Source organism: Carassius auratus, chromosome 40 (assembly GCF_003368295.1).
Source record: "Carassius auratus strain Wakin chromosome 40, ASM336829v1, whole genome shotgun sequence".
NCBI lineage: Eukaryota > Metazoa > Chordata > Actinopteri > Cypriniformes > Cyprinidae > Carassius > Carassius auratus.
Window position 1 is genome coordinate 514,227 of NC_039282.1, and position 21,786 is coordinate 536,012.

The window sequence follows — 21,786 nt, forward strand, 5'->3', positions numbered from 1 at the left end:
GTTTCACTTTTGTGATATGATGATTGTTTGTAGTCCTTACTTTAGCTATTTGTTTGTAAAGTTTATATTTGTGAGCATTCTGCAACAGTAATAACCCTACACCATCAGTCTCTTGTTTATTTTTTTTATGTTATTGTGATACATTTGTTAAAGGGGAAAAAAAAGAAAAATATTACAGTAACGAGTCACCTGAAAGTACACAAGCCCCGCCCACACGAGTCTCTTTCCATCATCCGCGTGCAAACAAACCCATGATTGTCAACCAGAGGCTTCTCACCCAGTTTCAGTCTCTCTCACTCAGAAGCGCAAACACATGGAGACTCGAGACCTCGGGTAGTTTTCCCCGTGAGCCTCACTGTTTCCACTCATAACACGAGCGCCATGAGTCTGGGAGAAGAGCTGTGTTATAAAGCACATAAGATGGAAGTGGAGGAAGACTTCTACTCGTATGAGTTAAGTCATGATGAAGGTCCGCCGGAGTATAAAGACAGTGAGGATCTATTGGCAGCGCTTCGGCAGAAGGAGGACGAGGTTCTTCTGGCAGCTCAGCTGGGGAACGCTCTTCTTCTGGAGAACACACAGCTGAAACAGCAGAGAGACGCGCTCCAGGAGCAGCACGCGCAGCAGCTCGAGGTCAGCGGAGGTCTATACAGTGTCCACATCACTTCCGCTTTATACAAGATGATGTTCTATATTCATTTTTAAACTTGTGTCTATATATTAATATCACATTTGTAATACTATGTGTACAGTGGTCTCAAATATTTCCATGCCGTTTAAAAACATTTACTTTTATACCAAAGTACAAAGTTAGTAACTTAATCCTTTACATTACACATTTTAGGTAGGTTAATATAATCTGACTACTTGACCTAACAAGTTTCGAATTCAAGTTAGACCAATCTACACTGAAAAAAAAAATATTCATTGAATTTACTAAATATTTTTATAGTAAGTTGTTGCAATCAATTTCTTTTAGCTTTATTTAAATAAACTAATTTAGTTGATTAACTTCCAGTAAAATTTAAATGTAGCTAAGATAAATAGATTTTAACCACTTAACCACAAAAAATAATCTTTTTTTTTTTTTTCAGTGTACCTTTGAATGTAACATGCTTAAAAAGTTATGACCACTCACTCAGGAACATCTATCTATCTATCTATCTATCTATCTATCTATCTATCTATCTATCTATCTATCTATCTATCTATCTATCTATCTATCTATCTATCTATCTAATGACCAACTTTTAAGACAATTCTAAGCAGTTATATTCATTCATTGAATGTTTACTAAATGTAAATACAATAAAACAAATGTCCCGGGCGTAGTTGTGTTTAACAAGGTTATTTTATAGCTTTAGTGGGTAACACTTTATTCTGATAGTCCACCTTACATATTCTACTGACTATAAAAAAACATTCAACGAATTATACGACAAGTAAGTATGCAACTACATGTTAACTTATTCCCTAGTCTACAAATACTGAGAGTTAGGTGACATGTTACAAAATCACTTATGTAGAATGTCTAAGTGGACGGTCAAATCAAAGTGTGATATCTCGGAGTGGTCTGTGTCGTCAGGAGCTGGAGCAGGGCCGGTTCGAGCTGCGGGTGAAGCTGGAGGACTGCCAGGCGCAGTGGGAGAGTCAGGTGTCTGAGCTGGAGCGAGACGTGCAGGAGCTGCAGGCGCAGGTCGAGAGACTGAAGCGGAGTCTGAGTGAGACGGAGAGAGAGAAGAGCAGACTGAAGCAGGAGCACAGCGAACACAGCCAGAGACTCGCAGAACAGCTGCAGAGGGTCAGTGACACCTGCTGTACTCAAACATCACTCTCACTGTTCCTCATATCACGGTCGCTGATCTGATCATAACTCATCCTGCAGCACTGGATCTGCAGGCGTTCAGTAACCGCTCAAGTAAACCTTCACATCCACTCACAGTTGATCAATGTTAAATCAGTTATTGCTTGATACTATCAGGCTTCACGATGGATAGTATTCTTTATCACGATTTCTTGTGTTTCTCTCAATTTATTAAGAATAATCATCAGTGATATTTGCATTGGTAACAAGCCTTCACAAGATTCCGGTTGCCAGATCTCAAGAGTTTAAATCCCCCATTTTTTTGACCAGTGGTTTATTTAATTTCCCAATCTGGCAGCTATGTGCACACACTCTTTCTACATTACAGAAAAAGCCCAGATGAGCTGAAGACAGTTCCACAGATCTAGATTCTGCTTAAAGGAAGGTTTGTCTGCTGTGACTAAATCAAATCATGCGAGATGTCGTTCTCGTGCTTACGTGAAAGTGCAATAAAATGGCAATAATTGAGATTATAAGTTTTTAGCCAAACAACTATGATCAATCGTTTAGCCACTCTCATATCAAAACCATTGTAATCTTTTGGATGATCATATATGTAGTGACGAGCCAGTTTTGAGGATGCGATCATTAAGGACATTTGTTGCTTTGACAAGGTAATTAATTTGTCCTTTATTAGCAGACGGCAAAACCAGACCACACACTTAACTGGAGGACATGCGCATACAGGGCTCATAAAAGACCGTAACGATTGTAAAAGCCAATAATGCAACAGACATCGTCTCTTGCTCAGTTAAAGATGACTTCACACTGTACCTAGGCTCAGTGTAACAGATATGATACAGAAAAATGATCTGGCATCCAAAAATTGTGAATGCAGTATGAGGAAGCCCGTCCCAACCCTATAATACATACTTTAAATAAATCTATGGGTAACACTTTACAGTTTCAGAAAACAAGAACAATGAGCAATACTTCTGCAACATTTGTTAATCTTAGTTAGTGATCATTTTTAGCGTCTTTTAATGCATTTTTAAATTAAAAATAGCATGCATTAACATGAAGAAACAATGAAGAATTTAGTTTTATTGATTAACATTTACAGAGATTTAGTAAATGGTGTAAACTTGTATTGCTCACTGCTGGTTATGCTAGCTGATGCATTAGCATTACCGAATCGGACCTTATTGAAAAGTGTTAGTGATCTATGAATGACAAGGGGGTCACTTGCTGATTTCGGCTTTGTGAAGAGTGCGTGGTGACAGTATTTGGCTCAGGGTTTGTGGCAGTGCTGTTCTGTGACATTCCTCTTCACTTTCCTCATCCTTCCTGGTTAAGGCCATATGAGCGAAACCACAGTAGATTCCAGAGATAACATTATAAAAAAAAAGTTTCACATTTCAGCCCAGAATCAAAAGAGAAAAACAGGAAATTATATTTTGTATAAAGAAAATGAAACATATTTTAGAATAATCAGAAATAATTCCTCTATAAAAATATTAATATAATTATTATTCTATTAAAGCTGCAGTCTGTAACTTTTGACGCTCTAGCGGTTAATAAACAGAACTGCTTGCGTCTTGCGGAAGAACATCGTAGCCGGAACTACTTCTCTCTGTTTATGTCTATGAAGAATCACAAAGGTACTGGGTTACTCCGCCGCGGTATCCCCGAAGCAATCTAAAATAGTCTGAATATAAACACTTATTATAGGTGCACCCTAGTGATTCAGGACAAGCTAAAAACACGGTTTGGAAAATGGATTCATGGTGTACTCGCTTATTATATACATTTTTTTACATTTTGAACACAAACAAAGTTGCAGACCGCAGCTCTGATTGGTTGTTTTTTACTGGGAGCGATGTATTTCTGCAAATGGCAATAGGACCACTGGGAGGAGCCAGAGGAGCTTGATTTTTTTCACAGATTATCTGTCTCATATTCTACTGTCAGGACATAATGACAGGTTTAATAAATATGTAAAAAATATATTTTTACAAAAGTTTAGGTATTGTGTTAAATTATCTGTAATACAGTCATGCAGAATAAGGCATTAATATGTGATTATAAGTACTAATACACAGTCAACTATTATTTAACAGTAATGTACATGCTAGTTAATAGTGTTCCCTAATAATTCCTTAAGTGTTTTTCTTTTTTTTTTATTCTATTAAGATGCTATTTTTTTTTACCAATTTCTTTAAATACAATTTTGAATATTTGTTAAATAATTCACATTTTTCATAATATTTGTTCTAAGTACATTCTCATTGCCATAATTCAATATTAAAATATTACTGCAATACAATAACTTTTGTTTTATCAGGATAAATTAAAGGAAGTCAAACAAATAACACCATGATGTATAAATATTAAATACTTTAAAGTGAAAAAATGTAACAGAGAGAGAGAGTGAGAGAGAGCAAGTAGCAGGAAGAACTTGTCATTAAAATTAATTTTATTAGGCATGACATGAACCAAATTACCACATGAATATATATAATATAAATATATATATATACATATTATATATAAACGATATAAATTTACAATACACAAGAAAAACTCTGAATTCTTATATAAAAAGTCATTCACTATATTTGTTTGTTTGTTTGTTTTTATTATGGTGGAAACAAAAAAAAAAAACACAAAACAGAAATTCGAAATGGAAACCGTGAAAGAAAGTCAGAATCTTTTTCAGATTTTTTTTCCTGTGATGGAAAAGGCCTTCCACAAATCCTCTCCGTCTTCTTGTAAGAGATGAGAAATCTAAATTTAGATGCACCCGCTGCTGTTGACTCATTCTGTGAGGAAACCGCTTTCACAGACGTTCCTCTCACACTCGACTCGTCCGGTCTAATCTCACAAGTGCGTTATGCAAAAGGTTGAGGTTTGTACACTTGCCAGGTTCAGACTCACGAGCAGGGTTCCTCAAATCCTGTCCTGGAGGTCAAGTGCGCTTCAGAGTTTAGCTCCAACCCTGATCAACCTCACCTACCTGTGATTCTCTAATGATCCTGCAGACACTGATTAGCTTGCTCAGGTGTGTTTGGTGGGCCAGATTTGAGGCTCCCTGCACTAAGGCTGTGCTCTGTAGTCATGTATTGTTGTGAGTTTGGACTAGAGTAATGGTTAACTCGTACCGTTCCTCTGGGAGTCCCACACCCTCTCATCCTCCACACGCCACACAGCCGTAGAGACCAAGAAATCAAGGATCAGGAAACACTGATGTTTATGTGTCCCGTCCTGCTCCGAAGGAAGAGGAAGTAGGTCTTACTCATTCCACCACGGCTCCCAACATCTGTATGTTTTGGTTTCTGCGCTCAAACAGGGTCTCGACTGGAGTCTATAGCGGATAAAGGGCTTTTATGGTTCGATTTCAGATGTGCTTTTGACTGTTTTGGTAAAAAGCTTTTTTTTTTTTTTGATTTGTGTGAGGCCTTGAATGGTAAGTATTTACGTGTGTGAATGTCTGTGCATGTAGTGGGTTTTACTTTTGGGGTCAAAAGTAAGCGTGTGTGTGTGTTTTGTGTTGTACCCACAAAGACAGAACAACCTTAAACCATCTTGATATGATTAATGAACTTATTAAATACTGTAATGTCTTCCTAAAGATGCAGAGATGTTTGTGTGAGGGTTAGGATGAGGTTAATTCAAATGTGTGTATCTGTGAGGGGTTTCTATAGCCTGTTGTTACTGTTGATGACAAACTCTTAGAGTCTAACCGTCTGTACAGTACCCAAGCGCTAATGAGTCTATCAGGAGAATGCAGGTCATTTAAAGGAGATCTGTCTCCCTGTTGTTTACAGAGTTATTGCAGGGAAGTTGTACATCAAAAGGAGTCTTTGAATGCAGTTTTGCTAACTAAACTAGCAAACATTCAGGAGTATCTATTTAAATTGTTTGCTTTAAAGGAGCATACTGGAAGTGTAGAGTTGCTGTGGTCACGAGATCAGTCACAGTTTAATTGCATGGCTTTGTAAATCATTCACACCAGTCACCTGCTGTGCTGTGAATGCCACACCTGCTCTCCACAAACTGCATGATCTGAGATACCATACACGTTATTTCCCAAAGTTTAATAGCTGTAGGAGCAGTGGAGATAGTGATGCCTCCTACTGTAGCATGACTTTAGGAGAACAAAAAAAATATTCTTCACAATATACAGGGATTGGACAAAATTATGTGAACCCCTATTATTATATGGGTTAATATCAACATTTTTTAATGTTGTCCACACACTCTAGGTTGTATATCAGTGTAGTACAAGTTCTTTTCAGCAGTGTTTAGTAGAAGTGCTTAGTGACTTGACAGATGTCCAGAAAGATCAAATCCTGGGAGGCCGTTTAACAGGAGCATCTGTATCCTTCATGGACCAGTAGTTTGGTGTTTCTAAGAACAGCATTCTTTACTGCGTACTCACAAAGCATAGCAACAAAAGAAAAGCATCAGCGAAAGAGAATAGTAGGTGAAAACTGAAAGTAAATGATAGAGGCTGTCGATCACTTAAGTCTGGAATATACTACACAACTCTTTAAATCGGGTAAAAAAAAAAAAAAAAGAGTCATCATTCACTTAACGACTGACTACCAGACTTTCAAGTTTTTTTCTGATCACAACAAACTCACACAGAAATGTGTGCCTTGTTGCTAGGAGACGCATCACAAATGAAAACAATGTGTTCTAAAATCATCTCAAAATTTCAAAAATGTTTGATATCCTCCAACTGGAGTCTGTGACTATCGTGAAAGTTAAATGCTATCCCCATTGATGCTATCCCCATTGTGCAATACATAGCTCAAGATTCAGCATGAACACCCTGTTTCCGCAAAAAACAACAACAACCACAGAGCAATTAGCAAAACAAACATTCATGAATATGCTAAAACTATAACCAGGGACACTAATGCTAATATGCATAAAAACCTGGACCGCTGGAGCACCAAGATGAACTTAGTTACCAGTACATAAAGCTGTTTGCAGAATTGTTGTCCCCTGTATTTCCTGGTTTGTTTTTTCTTTGGAATTGTTCACCTTAAGCTACTTCTCTACTTTGAAAGCTTTAGTGCCATGTAAAAATAACCTTATTTTAGTGAATACTGCTAGTAATGCAGTCCCTTCAGTGATACAATCTGATTCTGTGATTAATAGAGTTTTATTAGTTTGGAGATGCCACATTGATATGCTTTCTGAAGAATACTGTCTGCCTTTACCAAGTTATTATAACACTTCATTATAAAAGAACACTGGAGAATGAACAATGCATTTTCTAATAGTAGTTTTGCTGTTCTGTTAGATGGTTTTTGGAGTCAGATGCTCTTGTTTTGTGGTCCTCTCTATCTTAAATTTAGATCTACATGCTCCTTTTGACTTATTTTGTGAGTAAAACTATTTCACATCTTCTTCTCCCATTGGACTACCATCTACTCTAATATCCAATCGCATTTGTTATGCCAAGGCCAAGCGTTGCACATTTGGACTTGGAGTTGGTTTTTCTCCTGTATTTTCTTCTTTGAGCAAATGCTGTTGAGCGTGGGGTCGTCCCATACAGGCTCCCAGTGACTGATGCCACTGCCAAGACCAGGATGCCAAGCTTCATCAGTCATGCGGCTCTTTGATCAGCTTCTGAATGTGTGTGATGCACACTGACGTCCGTCCAGTTATCTGCTGATTCAGCTTCATCACCAGAGGCCCCCGAGCAGCCAGTGCATGCTCTTGTTCAGCTCTTATCAAGCGAACTTAACTTCTTTTCACTATGAAAATGGGACGCATTCCTTAATGGAAAAACATGTCTTTTTGTTAGGTTACTTTCTCTTCTGAATGATGATGCCTCTCCTGGATATCACCCGTTTGATTTCTGAACATCTCTGAAAGCTGGAAAGCGTTTGGACGTACAGTGGTTTGATTGGTGTGCTGTGTTGTGTATGTTTAGGGAATGGAAGTGGAGCGAGCCATGACCAGCGAGCTTCAAAGACTGAAAGAAGAAATGAGAGAAAGGGGGCAAGCCAGACCCCAGGACGAAGAAGTCATCAACGCACTTAGAGAACAGGTGAGAAACTGAAACATACTCACTCACTGTATGATATTTACATTGAATCAGCAGCTCTACACACATGCCGGTTTATTAAATGGTATGCAGTAGTCCGTTCCAGAACTCAAATTTGATTGGAACATTCAAAAAACTTTACATTTGTCTTTGTTTGTGGCATAAACTAGACAATAACTGTGTCCCATCTCAGAGTCTGCATCCTTGGAAGAACGTCAAAGGCCCCACCTTCACCTTAAAGATCAATCTGAGTTAAAGATAAACCGGGTTCACAACCTGCCTAATGTTCATCTTGGCCAATTTATATACCGTAGAAGTATTTACATGAAGAATCAGTCTATAAAATTGCATCTTCTGTCACATGCCAAAACTGCTTTTAAGTGTTGTTGTTTTTTTAATGTTCGTGTTAAACCCAAAACTTACAATTCTGTCATCAAACCCCTTTGTTCCAAACCTGTAGGCGTTTCTTTCTTCTTTTGAAAGTGAAAGAAAGTATTTTGAATAATGTTGGTAACCAAACAGTTGGTAACCAGCCACTGACTTCCATAGTATTTTTATTTTTTTATACTGTAGAAGTCAATGTGGACAAGCAACTGTTCGGTTAGCAACATTCTTCAAAATATCATTTTATGTTCTACATCAAGGTTTGGAATGGTATGAGGATAGGTAATTAACTATTTATTGGAGAACTATCCCTTTAAATTTAAAAATGTAATCTGGCATTTAAACTGAATAATAATCCTGTCATCACTGGTGTGCAGTGATTCTTGGGAAAGGACCCATCTACTGACTCCTTCATAGCCAGGTAAATGAAGGACACATTTGAAGGAGCCCTTGAACTGGGACGCCTTTATTCTGTTGATCTCCAAAAGCAGCATTCAAAGGATGCAGCCTCTGAATTGGGACACGGCTGCAGAATGCAGTTCTTTGCAGAGGGTCATCACGCTCGCCCTTCATCATCATACCTTCTCTTCCATTCAAGGATTACATTCAAACATGGCTATTTGACTCAAAACATGACTAAATGAGAAAGCGACAGCATCTGTAGTGTGAATGACTGTAGAATGTGTTGAATTATAGACTAATGTGTGTGTTTGTGTGCGTTCAGGTGGCACGGCTCACGCAGCGGGAGCAAACACTCAAGCAGCGCTTAAAGATGACTTGTCACGAGAATGAGGAACTAAAAGACACCGTGACGGCGCTCCACGCACGCCTGGATCTACAAGAACAACAGAGTCACACACACATACAACAGGTTCGGTCGCTCACACACACTGTTCTCAGCTGAGCAGGATGCTTCACTCTGAATGTAGTTCATGTGAAACTGGAATCTGGTGGTTCAGGATTTGTCTCATAAAAATTACAGTAGTTCTTATGAATGATAAAAATGTAGTCATATGATACATTCTCAAATGCTGATGATCAGCCATTGATCCACCTCATGATCCTGTTTTGATTCTGGGAATCATGATCCGCTTCCAAAACAATCGTTGAACACTTTTTTTTTTATTTTTTATTTTTTATTATTAACGGAGTTTACTGACTTGAATATCAAATTTAGTATTTTTTTTTTATTATTTAATTACCAATAAAAGTACATTATGTAATGTATAAAGTACATACAAATATTGCAAATTAGTAACAAAGGTGAACAAAGAAACACATGTCAAGTGAAAAACGTTATTTCGCTATCTCAGAGTTTCTCACATTTTTTTAACATAAACTTGAAAGTGCAAGTAACATAAACTTGAAAGATCCAAACCTACATTTTTATATTTCATGAACGAAAACATTTTGTAACATGATTTTGACGTACAAGTTTCATGATCATGCAATGTTTGAATTTAAAATGGGTCTCAAAGGGTGAATTTTGAGATTAAGTTTTCAAGTGAAATATAATTTCTTATGATTTATAGAGTGTGATGGAGAAAAAGGCAACAGACTTGGTGACATCACAAACAGTGGCAGCTCTAATAGGCTGCTTTCACTCTAATGAACAGATCTGTTTGTGAAATATGAGATGTTTAGTCCTGTCTTCAAGAGACAGCTGATTGTGTTTACATTAATTTGACACTGAGATGAAAATGAAATTTACCACTCACACAGAGTTATGCACCGTCACATGCCACGAGCACCTTCAGTATGATCACACAAAGTGCACGTGAACAGTTGAAAGCAGCCGTCTGTCAGTAAGTGTGCTTCATTCATGGCATAAATGATGCTTACAGATGCATTTGGAAGGGAAAATATGGCTGAAACCACACGTTTCTCAACATGTGTTCTCTGCAATTAATCCGCTTCAATCGTGAAACTTCATACAAGCTTATACTTTTGTGTGTAATTGGTAGAAAGCAGAATATGTCTGTCTCTTGTGCACACAAGCTAAGCTCAGAACTGATTCAGAAGTGTTGAAGAGAGTCGTGAAGCATGAGAGAATCAGGGTCTGAAATGATCTCTGAGATTAACGAGACTTTATAAAGTACATTATGTACTTCATGAAAGTAAAACCATTACATTTCAGCTAAATTGACTCTTTTGTACATATTTGTACATGACTTACAAGAATAACACTTTTTTTTTCCTTCTTCTTCTTCTTCTCTCCTCTCCGTGTCCCAGCTGGCAGAGGCCTGGCGGGAAGTGCACGGGGTTCGATCCCGGGCTCAAGAGCTGCAGTGTCAGGTCCAGGAGCTGCAGGAGGAGGTGGCCCTCCAGGAGAAGAGTCACAACGACTCCTCTTTACTGTCTGAGCTTGAAAACAATCTGGACGTGGCAGACTGGAGCCTGGACAAAGAACAGGTGATACTCTGAACTCAGCTCACTGTAACCTGATAATGCCAGACTGGAATGTTACAGAAGAGCCCTCTGTTCATGTGCTTATAAATCTCAGTTTAATTGACTTCTAGCTACACTCTACACACACAGCTATTTAAATTCAGGTTTCAGTTAACACAACCTGATGCTTTTTCTTTCTCTATCCAGTCTTACTGGAGACACATTGGAGTGAAGGTGTAAATGCAATCCAGTAAAAAAGATACTCCCTGGATACACCAGACGTGTGTGTGTGTGTGTGTGTGTGTGTGTGTGTGTGTGTGTGTGTGTGTGACACACCCTTAAGATTGAAAAGCAATGTTCATCATATGCAAAAGTGGAATCCCGGAATGAATAAAAATAGTAGGAGAGTCGAGGAACATGTTATTTAAATTTCTACTTGAAAAGTGTTTAAAGAAAAGTTCAGTACAGATTTTTACTACAATATGCATTTTTATTAGTAAAAAAAAAAAAAAGATTGTTCACAGTTCTGTTTAATCATTATTAACCACACGAATCGTAATTATATTATCACCTTTTAACTCAAAAATAATTAGGGAACAGCACAAAGATTTATTTGAAATGTTTGTTTAATGGCTTCTCTTTACGGAGTACTATGAATGAAGGCAAATATGCCAGAACTGATGCTGATCTGTCTGTTAAATCGATTTCTGGAGACAAAATGAGAAATCTAGCCGTTCAACATTACAGTAAAATTTTTGCAATTATTTGTAACATTTAATAGACTTTTTTTTTTAACCGTTACAAAACTATTGTTATTTAAGTGATCTTAATGTTCACGAACCCATTCTATCACATTTAGCTGTGCTTGTATGCAGTGCACACAGAACTATATTGATGTGTCTGTTAAAATCACACCTCTGTTTGACTGAGCTGTCAGTTCATTTATCCCATGTTCATTTTAGTTAAAACATTTATCAGTACTTTGTGTGATAATATACTGTAACACATACTGAAAGATGTGGGGAAACACATAAAATCTACATCAAGAAGCAGATGCTGCATTGTTTTTAATGCTTTAAACCATTTTAATCGCAAAAATAATCTTGACAGCCCTAATTTTGGAATCTTTCTGCACTATTATGTGAAGTGCACTGTGTGTATTATATAGAGTTGCTGCATTTGTAAAGAAATGAGGCTTCTTGATTAGGAGGCTGTAGTGGACAGCAAGAGGGCTCTTTAGGTTTCATTTACATTTCAGATTATTTATATTTTATGCCTGTTATTTTGATATTTGGCACCACTAGAACATGTCTTGCCCAGCAGGTGTGTCAGGAGCTGCACTGCATCCTGGAACTGCTTCAGCCTGTGGCCTACAGATCAGAGGCCGAGCAGGACTCAGATGACAGCCTGCAGGGCATGCTGGGACAGCTGAGACACACAGCACACTGGATGAGTGAGACACTACAGGTACAGAAACATAACAATGTGCTGCATATGACATATCTTCCTCCCTGGAGTATTTTGACATCTCACACTATCTCACATTTCAGCAACGATGACTTGCGTTCATTACAAGCGCACATCTTCATACAGTATGTCTGCATTCAGACCTTATCAGTTTGTGCTTTTTGCCATTGGGCAAATCTCTCATTACATTCCTGGATCATATTCCAAACTCACACCAAACCGAGGAAAACAAGATATTGTAATGCTCTTAAAGAAAATGATGCTATAAAATTTTTAGTAAAAGAGAGAATTTTTTTTAACTCTCTAAATGCAAAATGTAAAGCACACGGCACATGTGCACTCAGGGCCTGTCCAAATCCACTTTTGCTATTTTAACAATGGAAAAACGGTTAGCGCGCATGGTCTGAACGAATTGTTCCAATTCTCTTAATGAGTAATGGGTGTTTTTTTGGGCGTAACATGCAATAAACCAATCAGAGTCTCATCTTCCGACTCCCTTTAAGAGCCAGTTGCACTCGTGCCATGATGGATTTGTCTATCTATCTATCTATCTATCTATCTATCTATCTATCTATCTATCTATCTATCTATCTATCTATCTATCTATCTATCTATCTATCTATCTATCTATCTATCTATCTATTTTATTTAGCCTACAAAAAATCTTATGTATTGCAATCCTTTAATTATTAATATTTGGCATGTTTGTGTGCTGCTGTGTGTCCGTATTTAATAAGCAGCGTGTACGCTCTTTAAATAACAGAAAAAACATTGCGCCAGACTTTAGACCAGGTTTGAGTTGGTCTATGGCACAGTCTATTTTCAGCCCCTTAAAACAGCACTGCACCTGAACACACCTCATTTTTTATACCAGCACACCCATGGGCGCAAAAATGAGCACAAATGCATATGATAATGAATAGATGTGGTGCTGGACGGGAAAATACGAATGGCACCGGACTGAAACTAGCAAACACACTTGCGCTGTGCCTTGCATCGCATTGCGCCGGGTGTATTATAGGGCCCTATTTCCGTAAGCTCGATCAGTACATAGCATAACATTAGGATTTAAAGTTAATGTGCAATATGTTTCATTTAACAAAAGGTTTGGATTTTAAACAAACTTCTCACTACTGAAGTGGGAATTGCATCAGAGTTTTTGTTCAGGTTGTAGTGTGTTCAGTGAGGATCGATGAAGAGATGTGGATGCTGTAGAGAGATGCACCCTGCCATCACAGTCTAACAAAGACCACACTTGACAAATTCTCCAAGGCTACCCAGCATGCAGTGCTGAACGCTTCTGTATCATTGTGTCTGCAGGAGAAGAGGAAGTCCGCTGTGGGATCGATGAGTGGTCCGTGTGAGAATGCCATCCGGATACAGGAGCTGCAGGATCAGGTAACAGTGCTTCATGCGTTAGCTAACAGCAGCCCGAAACCACTGCCCCGACCTGGGCTCAGTTTAAAAAAAAAAAAAAAAAAAAAAAAGAATGGCTCCATTGTTTGGAAGGCCTGGCAACCCCTGGGGAATTTGTGAACCAAGATTCACTGCTTTTCTGTCTGGGATTCAAAGGGTTAGTCAAGGTTTCCTTTAAAAGTCTTAATTTGCCCTTCCACAAATGAAAGCCTTAAATATTTAGGAAATACTTTTTATGTCCCCAGTGTGATTAGAATATGGAAATATCTCTTACTGTATTTCTAGTGTTTGTGAGTACTGTGTGTGTGCGAGAGAGAGAGAGAGAGAGAGAGAGAGAGAGAGAGAGAATTTAGCTGAATTAAAAAGTAATGGAGATCTGCAAGAATTTGATTTCAAACTATGAAGTGTTCATTTTAATAGGATGTTGTATTGTGTTTGTCTTAAAAATACCTTTTAAAAGTCTTCACTATGTGTAGTAAAACTAGTGCTCACTGACTCTCTTGGGCCTTTCACGGATTAAGTTGGTAAAGGTGAGGTGTGTTACTTCTGGGAAAGCCTTTAAACTTCACCTTTAAAAATCATCCTGGCTTGTCTTGTTCCTTCTTTCCACTGTTTATACACCGTTTAACCCCAGTCCTTGCTCAGCAGGTTTTGAGTTTTCACGCTGTACAAATGTGGGTTAGCGTTCATTTAGCATATTTTCGAGGAAATGCACACTATCACATTTACATTGCAGTATCTTTTATTCAGTTAATGTGATTTTCTTTTTTCCAGCATCTATTCAAATGTTGAACAGTTTGTGAAAGTTTCTGCATCTGTAGAAAGCTCAGAAATATTTAATGAGATGCAATTATACTTTAATAATGCTTGTTTGCCATGAAAAAACTCTCTGTAACATTTTAATCTGTACATTATGGGACCCTAAGCAGATTTACAAAAGAGGGCCTTGGTTTTGTTGTCTTTATAGTTATGAAGTTTGATTTTGTTTTGGTTATCTTGGAACATCAACATAAAGTGAATGGAAATGTCGCATTGTCATTTCAGCTGTGTATTTTCAAAAGGCACCATTTTCCATTATCCTCACTTTCTTTTTCACTTCTCTACACCAGACTGATAGTGCCACCTCATTGTTTTCAAATATTCACACACATGACTAACACACAGAAACTTTCTCCAAGTTATTATTACCAAGCATCACCCTTGAATCCTGACATGGGGCCCTTTACAAGAGCTTATTAGGTTATTAAAGTTGAGTAATTTAAGATTAAAATGCTTGAAATTAGTTTTCCACACAACTTTTAAGATTTCAAGCAGACAGAATACAGAGCACTTGCGTGTGATCTTTTTCTTTTATAATTTTGTGTAATGTTAACATTCTTACTAGCGATATTAGACCGACACGCCTTCTCTCGCTCCCAACAGAATGGTGTTTTCATGTCTTCTTTTTAATCTTGTGAGTCGCAGTGTTTTTGTAGGTCTTCATCGCATCTACTTGTCTTTTAAGTGCGCATACAATCATGAGTTTCTGCTGGATGTTGGCAGAACCACATTTTTAGAGTTAAACTCCATGCATGCCAAAGAGCTGCGGGACCTACACAATCACCGACCCCACTACTGCTTCTCAACGACACAGGGGAGGCAACACAAGTGGCGTGAGAGGAAGCAGAAGAGGGATAAGAGAGGAGTTATCCGGGCTAGGCTAACGGCTAACCCACACAAGCCATCTATCCTCACCATCGAACTGGCTAATGTACACTCTTTGGACAATAAACTGGACTACATCCGACTACTATGTTCAACTCGGAGGACTGTAAGAGACTGTGTTTTTGTGTTCACGGAAACATTGCTCAGCGTCCAGATGGCAGTATTCAGCTCGACCAGCTGATGTGCTATCGAGCGGACAGAGCTCTCGTCGCGGGAGGAAAAACCCACGGCAGCGGGCTTTGTGTTTACATCAATGACGTGTGGTGCCGCGATGCTGTTGTGATCTGCAAACACTGCTCACCCCTGGTGGAGTTTATGATTATTAAGTGCCGGCCGTTCTATCTGCCGAGGGAATGTACTGCCATAAAGCTCATTTCGGTTTACATTCCTCCAAACAACTACAACAGGAACGACGCACTAAATGAACTGTACCAACACATCAGTGAGCAGCAGACAGCACACCCCGATGCTTTTCTCATCATAGCTGAGGATTTCAACCATGCTGACTTAAAGAGTGTGTTTCCAAAGATACACCAACACATTCACTTTCCAACACGAGGTAATAACATTTTGGACTTTGTTTACAGCACACAGAGAGGAGCTTACAAAGCCCTCCCCCACCTCAGTGTCTTAGACCACATCACTGTCATGCTAATGCCTGCATACAGACTGCTCATTAAAGTCCCCAAACCAGTTCACAAACAGTTTCAAGTGTGGCCGGAAGGGTCGTCAGGACTGTTTTGACACCACTGACTGGAATGTGTTTAAGCAGGCTGCCACATACAATAACACCACTGACCTCCAGGAGTACTCGGAGACTGTCACAGCCTACATCAACAAGTGTATGGATGATGTAACCGTCACAAAACCATCACTATCCGGGCCAACCAGGAGCCGTGGATGACAGGGCAGGTCTACAGACTCCTCAAGACATGGAATGCTGCCTTCAGAGCTGGAGATGAGGTGGGCCTGAGAACAGCCAGGGCCAACCTGTCCCGTGGCATCAGAGAGGCTAAGAGACAGCACTCCAGGAGGATAGCTCATCAATTCAGCGACAGCAAAGACCCTAGGAGATTGTGGCAGGGGACACAGACCATTATGGACTACAAAACGCCACCGTGGACCTGTGACTGCCACATCTCTCTGCTGAACGAGGTGAACGCCGCCTTTGCTCGCTTTTTGAAAAACAAAACTGCACCACTGCACAGAAGACTCCACCTTCTCCCGGAGACCAGGTGATGACTCTGACCCCAGACAGCGTGAGGAGATCCTTCAACAGGTTCAATGCCCCCAAAGCTCCGAGTCCTGACAACATCCCTGGGCGTGTACTGAAAGACTGTGCAGCAGAACTCACTGATGTCTTCACAGACATTTTCAAGATCTCACTGAGTCAGGCTGTTATTCCCACATGTTTCAAAACCTACCACCATCATTTCAGTTCCGAAGAAGCCATCTCCATCCTGCTTCAATGACTACCGTCCTGTTGCACTTACCCCATTCTCATGAAGTACTTTGAACGGCTAGTCATGCATCACATAAAGTCTGCCCTCCCCCCTGGACCCCTTCCAGTTTGCTTACTGATCCAACCGGTCGACCGATGATGCCATCTCCACTACCCTCCCCTCAGCACTCACACATCTGGACAAAAAGGACTCATACGTCAGAATGCTGTTCAAAGACTTCAGTTCAGCATTCAACACTATCATCCCTCAACAGCTCATTCACAAACTGGTCCAGCTGGGGATCAACACTTCGCTGTGCAACTGGCTGTTGGACTTTCTGACTGGAAGACCTCGGGCAGTCGGGGTCGGCAGCAACACATACAGCACCTTCACACTGAACACTGGGGCCCCCCAAGGATGTGTGCTGAGCCCCCTCCTCTTCACTCTGCTGACCCATGACTGCACACCATCACACAACTCCAACCTCTTTATTAAGTTTGCAGATGACACGAATGTGGTGGGTTTCATTAGCAACAAAGATGCTGTCCGGGTGGTGCAGTGACAACAATCTCTCTCTGAACGTGGAGAAGACAAATTAGATTGTTGTTGACTTCAGGAGAGGACACACTCAGCACGTTCCTCTGACAATCAAAAGTTGTGACTGTGGAGAGAGTGAGCAGCACCAAGTTCCTGGGTGTGCACATCACAGAGGACCTCTCCTGAACCCCATCAAGAGCATCCTGATGAGCTGCATCACTGTGTGGTATGGCGCCTGCAACGCGTCCTGCCGAAAGAATCTGCAACGCATAGTGAGAACAGCTGAGAAGATCATTGATGTCTTCTCTCCCCTCCCTCCAGGACATTTATGGAACCGGTCTCACCATAGTCTGCTCACTACCTCGTTCAGCATGGAACGGACATCATTCTACTACCTCATCCGTCAGTTGAATAAAATGACTGCTCTTGAGCCCTTTGTCACTTTAATCAGACCGAATAAGCCTTTTTTGCACTAAAAGTCTATTTATCTGCATTGTTTGTTTGTTGCTTGTTCGGTTTCATTTAACTTTATTTTTATTATGTCTTTTTTTTACATTCCCTTATTGTATAGTTGTATCTTATATTTTATATTTGATCTAGATTTTTAGGCTCTACTGTTAATGTTATCTGTATGCACCGGGGGTCTGAGAGTAAGACAATTTCGATTCCCTGTATGTACTGTACATGTGGAAGAATTGAAAAAGCAGACTTAACTTGATATTTGCTAAATCATTTAGAAGATTAATAATATATATTTTTTGCTTCTTTCTCAGAATGAGCGTCTCATAGCCGAAAACACAGAGCTCATGCTGAGAGCCGAGAGACTTGTGGAGCAGGAAGTAGTTCAGCAGGCCATAAAGGAGCGCGATGATGCCATCACTAAGTAAATATTGAACATTCACTTGGTATTATGATTCTATAAATGTTAATGAGAAAGTGAATTCATTCAGTTATGTGAGGGACATTTTCTTTTAGATACTTTTAGTTTTGTCTGTTAGAAAAGAGGCATTTTTCATGTTTTTGTGTTTGTTTTCTCTCCTGCAGGAAGACTGTGATGGAGACAGAGCTGCTGAGGACAAAGCATGATATGATGTGTTTAAACAACCAACTCCTGGAAGCCATTCAGCGCAAACTTGAGCTGTCCCAGGAACTGGAGGCCTGGCAGGTAAGAAACTTTTGTGTGTTTGTCCTCTCAGTCCTCACATCGATTAGGAGTGTATTGTGTGTTAATGAAGTAATGGATACTCTGTCGCCCCCTGCTGTTCACAGTGGAAGCCTGCAGCTGTTTAATGACGTGTAACTGCTTTTTCAGTTTTCAATGAGTAGATAAAATTTAAATGATAAAAAAAAGTTGATTTGTATTTTAACGTCTGTTGGCTGCTGGTTAAGAACAGGAAATATATTCTGTTGGATGAGGATGAGGATGAATCTGAATTGGAGGATGGATTCACTGACAAACAAACAAATACATCAACACTCTATCAGTGTTATTTTAATATAATTAAGATGCTGTCATAGCTTTTTATTAATAATTTAATGCAATTATTCAGTTTTTATTTTAAGTTTACAATTGTAGTAATTTTGTGAGGGTGTGGGGGTTATTAATTTTATGTAGTACTCAAATACCCAAATCCTTTACACTGATGTGCAGAAGTAAATTTTTAAAATGTTATAATGTATTGTCTATTAACTATTTGTGTGCACCTGCAGGACGATATCCAGGTCATCATCAATCAGCAGCTGAGGAGCCAGCAGCAGACAGAACAGCCTCAGAAGAGATCAGCGGGTCGGCTTTCTTTCCTGCATAAGTCCAGACGGCCGTCCGGTCGATCAGACATCTGCCCCGAGCAGAACCAGACGCCCTGGAGAGACTGGCTCAAACGCAGCAAATAAACCTGCTGAGAACATATCAGACGCTCATGGATGATGATCCACTGCCAAAGCCAAAAAGATGAATCTCACAAAAAAAAAAAAACATTTAATATAAATGCTAAATCTGATTTCTGGTTTCCGTCATCTTTGGATTGAAATGTGTTTTTGAAAAGGGTTTTGTGAGATTCAGTTGTATATTCTGACTATTGTACTTAATGTAAATAATGACAGAATGAATACAGTGACATCATGCTGGTCATGATCTTGTTGATTTTGAATGGCATTTAAAATAATATTATATAATAACATTATGTAGAACAAAACATTTACCTGAACTGCACATGAAGGAATGCCTCGGTAGAATGAAATACACCAGATGATGTTTGAGTTCAAATCTGACACTGTTCCCGTTCACTAATGCGTTCATATGAAGGGTCTGTAGTGCTCAGACATTGTCATGATTTACAGAACAATTCACTGATTCAGATGTTCATGGCTGAAACACATCAAGTATCTTCTGTGTCATCACTAATGCAGTTTTTTTTTTTTTTTTTTTTTTTGCAATTCAGTTTTGTATGTAATTTATATCTTTGTCAATGTGACATTTGTACAATTAAATGGTTTATGCATAGCACTGTCTTTAGGATATTTGTGCATTTGCACTTCAGACTTCAGTAAAAGCAGAAAAGAAAATCAGTTGTGTGAAGCATTTGACACTTTTAGACATTTTTCTGTTAATTTGCACAGCTCTGTCAGAACATGCAAGGTACACACTGACACCAGATCAGCCGAGTTACTGAATCACTGGCAGTGTGTTCCTGACCTGATGAGTTTCTTCTTATATAAAACAAAATATTATAGAAGTAATCTATAGAGTTATGTTATCTTGCCAAGTTTCCATGTACTCCTGATGCTTGGGGTACTTGCATTAATTTTGAAAATAAGTCTTTTATATCTATGGTTTTTCATTTGAAGGCTGCAACACTAATATTGTCCTGCAGAGGGAGCTACAGGATAATAAATCATTTTAGATCTCATCATTTGAAATCCATGATAACGTGAAAGTAATCAGGTTTAAAGAAATGAGACAATCATGGAGTAGATTATTATTTCTTTCCATATTTATTGAGTTTTCGAAACCAAACAGTGCACAAATATTTTGGTATGCTGATATTCTGAAATAATAATTGATGAAGAACATTTGTTAGTTCAATTTATCGAGATGCTGTTTGTTGAACAGTAAGCATCACCTAGAGTCGTTATCCGTCTGTAATGAAAACATACATTTGGAAATGCTAATTATACATAACAGTGTATTCAGGATGTTTGATATTGTTTATCTTAACAAATAATATTTAATTAAAATTACTAAAATAACTGTTTAGAGCCATTCAAAACTTTGGGGTCAGTATTTTTGTTTATTATTTTTTCCAGTGTCTCCTGCTCAACAAGGCTGTATTTATTTGACCAAACACAGTAAAAATAGTAAAACTGTGAAATATGACGCAAATTTTAAATAAAAGTTTTCTATTTGAATATATTTTATAAATAATTTAATCTCAATTTTCAGTCTTCAGTCTCACATGATCTTTCAGAAATTATTATAATATGCTGAATATCAATCTAATATTTCTAAATAATAAACATTTATTGTTCCTGTCATTGTGGAAAACAGTCGTGCTGCTTCATATTTCTCTGGAAACCCTGATACTTTTATTTATTGTAGTTTTTTTTAGGATCCTTTGACGTTTATTTGAAACATTGCACGTGCCATGTTTGATCAATTCAATGCGTCCTTGTTGAATAAAAGTATTGGTTTCTTTCAAAATCACAATAATAATAATAATAATAATAATAATATATTATATAAATCTTACTGACCCCAAACTTTTGAAAGACATTGTATATAAAACCATTTTCTAATACTCAACAGTTAGGATAAGACAAACAAGCAAGCTATAGCATTTTTATTAATGTATTTCCATGGCTGTGCTATAATAATATAATTATTATTGCTGGATAAGATTTTTTATTTTTATTTTTATTTATTTTTTTATTTAAGAGACTGGAAACTCAAAGTGCTATGGCTTTCTGTCCATTAAACTATTTGACAGATGGGCTAGATATATATTTCCAAAATAAAATGCAAAAATACATTTTCACTATATACATTTACATTTAAAGACAGCATTTTCAGACCTCATAATCACAATTTAAAACTCCTTAATATTTGCAGGGAAAATGAAACTTGTTCACTTACTCAACAGTCAGAAAAGAATATTGTGTTATCTCAGTTTTACTAATAATCTACTGCCTCTGCTAGTATTAACCACTCAGAAAACACTGCACTACTAAAACATAATCATGTTTTTTTTTTTTTTTTTTCAATGTATAATCAAATATTAGCATGCAAACTCTCTGAAGCACACAACAGTTTGAATCATTAATATTAAGTCCTGATAAATCTATTTCCATCAAGTGCTCAATATCACAAAGATAACTGATCATTGTTGATCCTGGTTAATTTCCACTCCTTCTCAACAGAAACCCATCAGCATCCATTTCTCCTTTGGACATTAATATTTAACCTGAGCATAAGTCACTTCACCAGATCCAGCACCTAAAAATATATACAAATTAATTCAAAATGCACGTTTTCATTTTTATACACAGTTTCATTCTATTCTTCAATTCTGGTTGAGGCTTGT

General features: G+C 38.3%; 1 protein-coding gene across 1 annotated transcript; it reads left to right on the forward strand.

The window, feature by feature from the left end:
- Window positions 1–116: 116 nt before the first annotated feature.
- LOC113058187 (BICD family-like cargo adapter 1) lies at window positions 117–19,792 on the forward strand. The gene is made up of 10 exons (XM_026225858.1): window positions 117–633; window positions 1,586–1,801; window positions 7,755–7,871; window positions 8,977–9,123; window positions 10,485–10,664; window positions 11,964–12,107; window positions 13,428–13,505; window positions 17,980–18,089; window positions 18,251–18,371; window positions 18,917–19,792. The coding sequence occupies exons 1-10, from the start codon at window positions 382–384 to the stop codon at window positions 19,097–19,099; spliced, it is 1,548 nt and encodes a 515-aa protein (XP_026081643.1). The 5' UTR covers window positions 117–381; the 3' UTR covers window positions 19,100–19,792.
- Window positions 19,793–21,786: the final 1,994 nt, after the last annotated feature.

Coding starts and splice junctions, on each gene's coding strand:
- LOC113058187 (XM_026225858.1), top strand. CDS start 382: ATGAGTCTGGGAGAAGAGCTGTGTTATAAAGCACATAAGATGGAAGTG. Junction 634..1,585: donor AGCACGCGCAGCAGCTCGAG/GTCAGCGGAGGT, acceptor CTGTGTCGTCAG/GAGCTGGAGCAGGGCCGGTT. Junction 1,802..7,754: donor TCGCAGAACAGCTGCAGAGG/GTCAGTGACACC, acceptor GTGTATGTTTAG/GGAATGGAAGTGGAGCGAGC.